Source organism: Actinia tenebrosa, unplaced genomic scaffold, assembly GCF_029948245.1.
Source record: "Actinia tenebrosa isolate PJP-AT-01 unplaced genomic scaffold, QUT_ActTen_1.0 PGA_scaffold10__47_contigs__length_13832649, whole genome shotgun sequence".
In the NCBI taxonomy this organism is placed as follows: Eukaryota; Metazoa; Cnidaria; class Anthozoa; order Actiniaria; family Actiniidae; genus Actinia; species Actinia tenebrosa.
The window spans coordinates 1,189,500-1,197,432 of record NW_028292570.1 but is presented as its reverse complement, the minus strand read 5'-3'; the positions used below and the strand labels follow the sequence as shown (position 1 = coordinate 1,197,432).

At 41.6% G+C, this 7,933-nt stretch overlaps 1 protein-coding gene across 1 annotated transcript; it reads left to right on the top strand.

Annotated features, from left to right (window-relative positions):
* The first annotated feature begins 5,933 nt into the window (after nt 1-5,933).
* LOC116287132 (uncharacterized) lies at nt 5,934-7,432 on the top strand. The gene has a single exon (XM_031693771.2). It carries the CDS (start codon nt 6,093-6,095, stop codon nt 6,819-6,821), a length of 729 nt encoding a protein of 242 aa, XP_031549631.1. The 5' UTR covers nt 5,934-6,092; the 3' UTR covers nt 6,822-7,432.
* The last annotated feature ends 501 nt before the right edge of the window (nt 7,433-7,933 follow it).

The following is a 7,933-nucleotide window of genomic DNA, read 5'->3' as shown; positions in this document are numbered from 1 at the left end:
GACCGGGTGAATTAGAAGGAGGATCCAAAAGAGCTACGGATCCTAATTGGTCTTTGGAAACTTACCAGATCCGAAGCGTAATAGCTAAGAAGGGTCAGCCCATCTTGTATTATCTTCACGACGGCCCCACACGTGGGTTCGTCATGGAAGAACTGCTTATCGTGTGATGTCCGAATGCTATCGTATGCACTCCGTCATCACACATCCATCGCTTACCGTCAAATGCAGACAGCGACACCTTCTCCTGCGTGACGTTATGTATCTGATGACCATAGCTGCGCAGGCTGTTCATCTTATGCCGCTGTTCCTTGCGTGTTCGTAATACGTTGAGGTAGGACTCGTGCGTAATGTCCTTCTTAACCACGTACTTTTTTACGCCTTTAGCTTTCTTTTCTACGCCGTCTAACTTTAGCACGCTGTACATCTTTGGTTTCAGACCCACGTACTCTACTATGGGTTTTCCTAACATTTCGTCTTTCATCTTCCCAATTACCTTCTTATTCTTCGCAGAGTAAAGGAAGTGCTCCTTCGGGTAACCGCTGGTGTCGTACTCGTCTATGTCGGGGAGGCAGTCTTTGTAAACGTCTTCCATTTGCACTTCTAGAATTAGGGAGTCGGTGTCTGTGTACAGGAGGCGACAGCGGTCTCCGTACTTTGGCTTAAGCTTATCGTAGTAGAACTCATACATAAGCAGCTTCGATAGATCCAGCACCGTAAAGCCTGTGTAAACGGGCTTGTTTAGTAAGAGGTTTGCCCTTTTCATGTGAATCACGTAGAAGTTCAGCATTTCTACGTATCTAACGAAGCCTGGCTGTGACACGTATGCTTCTGCTTCCTCTTTGGTGCTGACTATTTTTACGCTTACGCGCTTGCGGATGTTCTCCATTGTCTTTCCGAACACGCTGTTGTTCATCAGTTTGAAGAGGTTTTTCTCGAAGTCATTTTTCGCTGCGGTACGCTTTTGCGTGTTAAAGTCAATGTAGGGGCGCATCCAGGGTTCCTGCGTGAATTTTAGGACTCTGTGGATCTTCTCTACGCGCATTCCGTGTCGCACGTAGAACTGCAGGTTGCGGTAATGTACCACATACTTCTTCTTATCCATCAGGTTCATAGTTAGTTTCCTGTACGGTTTGTAACCAGGGCACATTTGCTTTTGCAGCGGACTTAGCTGCTTAAATGGTATCTCTATCGCTTCTGGTGCTAAGGGGAACTCATTGTGTTCGTCGTGCAGGCGCTCTGGGTACTCCAGATCCACTTCTAAAACGTAACCCTTGTCTTCCTCCTTTCCTACCTGCATGTAGAAGTCTATCGGCTTCACTGGATCCCATTCGAAGTCTCTCACAGGTAGGTACTGTGACATTGCCCAACCATAAAGGTTATTCGCATCCAGGTAGTAAATGTATGTGGTTGGTTTCTCTGGGTCGTGCTCTACTAAGGGGTTGTTTGCGCGGGCGTAACGTCGGCTGGGCCCGCATACGCCGCCACGAATACCGTCTTCCATAAACCGATGCATGTCGTATTCCGTTAGGAGATCCAACTGCGCATTTGTTTTCTTTAACAAAGCACTCCAGCTGAGCCCAGGAGCCGTGTAGAAATTAGCGGGATCCAATCCGTAATATTCCATAGCCATCTTTCTGAAGCTTTGGAAAACATCTGCAAGCAGCACTACGTCAGACCTTAGGTAGATGTCGTGGTAGTCCCCCATGTTCTCACAGGAGTACTTTTCCCACACGTCTAACGCATGCTGGTACTCCTCGTCCTTTATACCGGACTCGTTTAGGGTGCTGTAGAAGCGATCTTTGGGTGGTAGGGACTCTTTGAATCGATCCCAGGAATCCATGTATTCATATGGGTAGACTCCTTTCCTTTCCGCGCCATATTGACTGGAAATGGGAAAGTTGGTGTTATACTTTACGAGGTTTGCTAAGGAGTCCGCCATAAACTGCTGCGAATCTAAGAACTTTAGCTTACCCACAGTTACGGACATGTAGCGCTCTTTGTTGTTGGGTATGCATTTGACGTCGGAGCCGTCTGTTCCTTGTAGTAGCAAATGGGAGTCATAACCGCGGAGGTTGTGAAAGAACACCGGAATCTCCATGTCTGGATTTACTTTGAAGTTTATATTGCATTTCCAATGAGCCGCTCCTCTGTATTTACCCGTGATGTGGCAGTGATCCCTAACCTTATCCACATAGAAATCCTCAACAAATGCTTTGTGGCAGTGAATGCAGTGCGTGGAGGGCTTTCCCGGCTTCTCACCTTTCTTAGCATACTTCCCGCATTTAAAATGAGCTTCTCCTAGATACTTTCCATCTTCATCCCACGCTTTCTTGGCTCGTCTTCCAAACTGAAGAAGCGTATGTTGGCAAATGTGGCATTTTTTTGCCTTGTTAAAAGCCTCCTGGTTCTCTTTGGTAAATTCCATCTTCTTTGGACGTCTTAATTGTTCTCTAATCTCCCCCTCCTCTTCTCGCAATGCTTCTAGAAACTCATTAGCTGCGTTCTTACCTCGGTAAATCACAGGAGGGTCGGCCTTACCGTCTGATCTGACTACTATGTAACCAAAGGAGCAGATCTCGTGTAATCCTACCTTATTCGTGGCGCCACGTTTCTGCTCTTCCTTAGTTATCAACGCTTCGAAGTCTGCATATATCACGTAAGGCACTTGCATCTGCTTTTGATGGTCTGCGTATGAAAGCTCTTTGTTGGTGGGCATCTGGATCCGTTGCGCCACTTCTTCGACTCCGCGGCAGATCTCATCGTGTTTCTTTAGGGTATTTAAGGATGTAAATGACAGCAAGCAGCAGTCGCAGAAGTACTTTTTGCCTTTGTGCTTAGTATGTCTGTAGAATAGTCTGCTAATGTGTTTAACCCATGAGTAGTGTCCGCCGTGGTAGAATAAATGTACGCGCTCTCCTTTACTTTTTGACAGAACTAACGGTACTATCGTCTGCTCTCTGACTCCGTAAACGTTAATTGCTAGATCGTTTATTTCCTCAAATATGGGGATGTCTATCAACTGCATGGGAAATTCCACACCATCCCACTCTAAATCATCTGTGGGATACTTACTTGTCCTACAGGGATCCTTCTCTGCTGGATACAGTGCAGACCTGATTGCCCACATAAAGCATCGATTGTCTTCATTCTTCACGTTTACAATAGCCTTCTTCCTTTCTACCCACGTTGGTAGCGGTACGTAACTCCCCCCTCGTATGGGTACGTACCTGGCTATACTTATCTCTATTCCTTCAACCTCCTCTACTGTCCAACCCGATCCTTCTTTCGTGTAGTTAGACAGCGACTCCATTATTGCTTCTAAGGCTTCACTGAGTGACCTATCCAGATTCGTGGATTCTAATATCACTAACGACTTTGATCGCAACATTGCTGTCGTCATTACCTCGTCTTTTGACAAACTTACTTCTACCATTATGCTCGCTTTCAGGGCTCCTAATTCTTCTATACCTTTTCGGAGAGTCCTTTTAACCTTCCTTTCTGACTGACGCCAAAACTGTCTAACGTCAATCTCACCGTTACCGGGTATTGACACCGTGCTGAAGTTGCTTTGGGATTCCATCTATATAATAGGAAATATTTTATACCTAATACCAAGCACTTTTTAGGTCGTCGTAGTCGTACTCACAGTCCTGACAATGCCAAAACAATTTAACCTTAGTCTCAAACTTCTTACCACATCCACAATCATAACTGCTCATACACTTCGTCTTCATTTTCAAATGCTTTTTCAAATCCGCTTCTTTCTTAAAAGTCCTCTTACATTCTTCGCACTCCATATATAGACTAATATATTTAAGTGCGCTGTTGCCCTCAACCACACTTGGAGTGGGGGTCGTCCGTAGGTGGATTTTTGATACGGATCTTGCCCGTGTTGAGATTGCGCTGGAACCCCCATTCCCTATACTACTCCATTTGACCTCAGGAATGACAGGGGGGTCGCGACCCCCCCCCCCCCCCCCCGACCCTCCTTCTGGATCCGCCCTTGATATGAATGGATGGACGGACGGACGGACGGACGGACGGACGGACGGACGGACGGACGGATGGATGGATGGATGGATGGATGGATGGATGGATGGATGGATGGATGGATGGATGGATGGATGGATGGATGGATGGATGGATGGAATGATCATAGGCTGAATCGTGCAACGGTTTCGTGCATGAGGAAGGGGAGAGGATAATCATGGAAAAAATGAAAAGAAAACTTCAGGAGCTGGAGTAGTAAAAGCAAATTAACCGTAACTTTTTTTAATGCTTGCAGCCCTCCTCCTTTCACTCAGTAAGAAATTCATGACACTCGTATTTAAGTCAACTCTCCCCTAGCTTTCGTCAAAATAAAAAGGTTTGATCCTTCCCAAAAGCAATATTTTGACTGAAGACCCTCCTTTCTGAAGCCCCGGGCCTAGCTCCTCCTCCCTTAATACAAAACATACCTTCACTAATGAACACTGACTCGAATGCGGATCCACAGAACCACAACATCCTTTCGAACTTCGACAATAAATTAATCGAAGGAAGAGGAAGAAAATGCCAGTTAAGTTACTAAATTCATATCTAATGATTGATGGAAGTACAATATCACATCAGATCTGTTTTAACTTTTTAACCAAGTCACAGCCACCTCCACAGGGGGGATCAGAGCGGCTTCAATTTGCGCGCGGTTTTACGGGGGCTTACGACAAATGCACTTTACTTAATAAACCTTATCTTAATAGGCTGTCAGTTACGCCTACTGGAATATTGTTTTATAGCGATAGAGACATTTGGTTGAGGGAAAAACATGTAGGCGGAAACTAAAATGTGATCAAAGGAAGACAAACAGACAAACGATGACAATTACTATATTAGATTATGACAAGCCGGGAGGGATGTAGTTGGAAGGAAAAAGAGAGACTTGTTTATGTGGTATACGATATGGGGATTCTCCTTTACTACATTTAGAGGAAGGGATAACTTGTTGTTATCTTTATCTAAATGGGATTCGATATGTGATCTCGATAGAGAAGTGGGAAGGAAAGAAAAACATGTCAAGAGACGTGCGCGAGGCAGTAAATATATCAATTCTGTTGGCAAATTTAGCCAACGCAACGGGATCTGGTTGCGCTAAAAGACTTCCGGTTTTGCAGCTGAATATCCCACCATTCTGTTCAAAGTCTATGACGAGAGAAAGAAAGAAAGAAAGAAAGAAAGAAAGAAAGAAAGAAAGAAAGAAAGAAAGAAAGAAAGAAAGAAGGCGTAAGAACTAATAAAAAAATTGCTTGAGAAAGAATAATAAAGTAAAAAGTCAATGAATAAATGGAAAACATATTTTTAAAATCACAGTACCATAATAAAAGTCACATTATTGATATCTGAACACCACAAGACATGTCTATGTATAGTATTAGCAACTGAACCATCTAAAATAATGATGTTTATCGACAGTATAACTCAGTTACGTACCTAAAGCTGTATGTGCTGTTCAGAACGTCTTGGCATTATTTCATCCAAATATGGGAATGCCCGCGGGTGAGCTGAGTTTAACTCCTTCGCACTCGAATAATTACTTCCGGAAGGCCATTTGAAATTTAAATAAGCTATCGTGAAATCCTCAAAGTTTCTTAGTGTTCTACCACGGAACTAATGAAGCTTTAAGGACATGCTACGACGCGTCAAAACTTTGAACAATAGTTTCTCAAACTTAGTCTAGTATGTTGGAAAAATATTAGTAATTTAAAAAGAACTCTCTTCTTTCATTTGACAGACCATTTTTATCATATTTCTTGGCTTGGAAGCTAAAGGTTTTGAAGTAGTGTGGCGACATTGTTCTCAACATGTGGGCAGAGTTAATTATGCAAACTTTTTGAAACTCTTTTGCATAAGTCATATCATAAATATTTTAACATGTCAATAATCAGTAGAAACTTCTCATATCCAGTGACTACGCTCAGTGAACCCTAAACTCCCAAACACACCGCGAAGCACGGAACTCCAAGCGCCCACCAACATAAAAACCGGCTTACGCAAGAAAATTTCGTAAACGACTTTAAGGAAACTATAAATCTAGAGATTACATAACAGTTTGAAAAATGCTTGAAGAAAGTTGGAAAGAACGTAGAACTACGATAAGCAAGATAAAGGAGCATGTTCTCACTCTTCTCCTTCGAAAGGACCCACTGAAGATCATGAACAGCGAAAGCCTGAGAAAAGCGTCTTCAGAATTGAATCTCAACTCGAGTTATTCCTTTTCTAATGACTCTATTACGTCTTCGACTATCGAACACAAAGACGTTCGCTTGACTCCGACAGGAAGCCCAATGAGTGGAAGTTTATTCAGGCGGCGGTTAAGCTCTCCAAGTCACATTAAAGTTCAGCGAATTCGAAACATTCAACGAAGTCAGAGTTTTCAACTGAAACCGGCTTTACGAAGAGACAGTTCGCTGGCATCATCAGATTCTGGCGATTCGGCAGCCTCGTCACCAGTTGCTGGAAGGCACGTCACGTTTTCGAAGTATGCTCTTCTACTTGCTGCTGCTTCGGATAACTCTGTCACCGAGTTACAAACACTTTTGGACAAAGATCCGTCGTATATAAACAAGCCAAGTTCATCTGGGCAAACCCCGCTACATAAAGCAGCTTCAAATGGACATAAAGAAAGCATAGAGTTGCTAATAGAACGAGGAGCAGATGTAAACTTTGCAGACAAGCAAGCAAAAACACCCATGTTTTTAGCCTGGGAAAAAGGACACCAAGAGTGCTTCAAGTTGATGCTTGAGGCATCGAGAAGAAGAAAGGATTCCAAAAATGGGTTTTTATAAGTTTCTGAATCTTCTCCTCCAAAACCAGCATACTACATGGACTTTTCAGTGAAGATTTGGCAGAATATAATCATCCACAATATTCATACACTAAGGCTTTTCTACTGACTTTAATTGTTAATATTCTCAACCAATTTTTCTTTTATCTCGGCATGAACCTCGAAAAATAATAAATTATACATATTTTACCTTGGAAATATTTGAAAATCTAATAAGAATTTTTCAGTATTTGAGATTTTGGTTTTCCGTGACGCTCTGCTTCTGTGGTTAAGAGAATTTCACTTTTAATTTTAACCAGTCATTTAAAATGCTTAGCACTGACTACAAAGCTTTCAAATAACCCCAAAAACCAGAAGAATTTAGATTTTAAGTAAATTTGAAGCAAGTATATTGATCGCCAAAGACCATTTTAATTAGATTTGTATTTGAAATTTATACATACGACTTCGAAACAATTCTTATTAAATTCTTATATAAGGTGCTAAATGTTTTCGCAAATATTTAAATTACTGTTAAAGCAAACTGCATTTTAAATGTACGAGAGTCCAAAATAAATATTGCTAAATTGTAGTAATGATAATAGAAAATAAATAAGTGTACAGTTTATCATATACTTATGGTTGTATTTTAGTTTTTTTCGGGTTTTCCTGATTTAACGATGGCGTTTTATCAGTTATTGTAAGAAAAGGATATGTTTTTGCAAATGTACTCTAGGGGAATCCTAGGCCAAATTCTGCAAACCTTGCAGGCGATAAGAATGCGAAGTCATCAGTTCGCAGATGGTTTGTTCAGTTATAAATATAAAACAATGGAATCTCACACCATGGAATTTAACTAACCTTGAAATATCGTAAAATATCCTAAAATTTAAGGAAATAAACTTCTTCGAAACCAAAGAATCGATCTTTTCATTTGCGATATTTATTCGTAATAATTGTCGAGTGCAATGTAGAAAACTTTGGCGATTTTATTTTGATTTTTATTGTTAACGTTGCATAAACACGAGCCTAAACTTGTTTTGCATGCTGGGGGGCGAATTGAATATCGGCCTAATGATGCTCCCATGAAATGAGATATAATATAACTTATTCGTAAAAAAAAAAAAAAAAAAA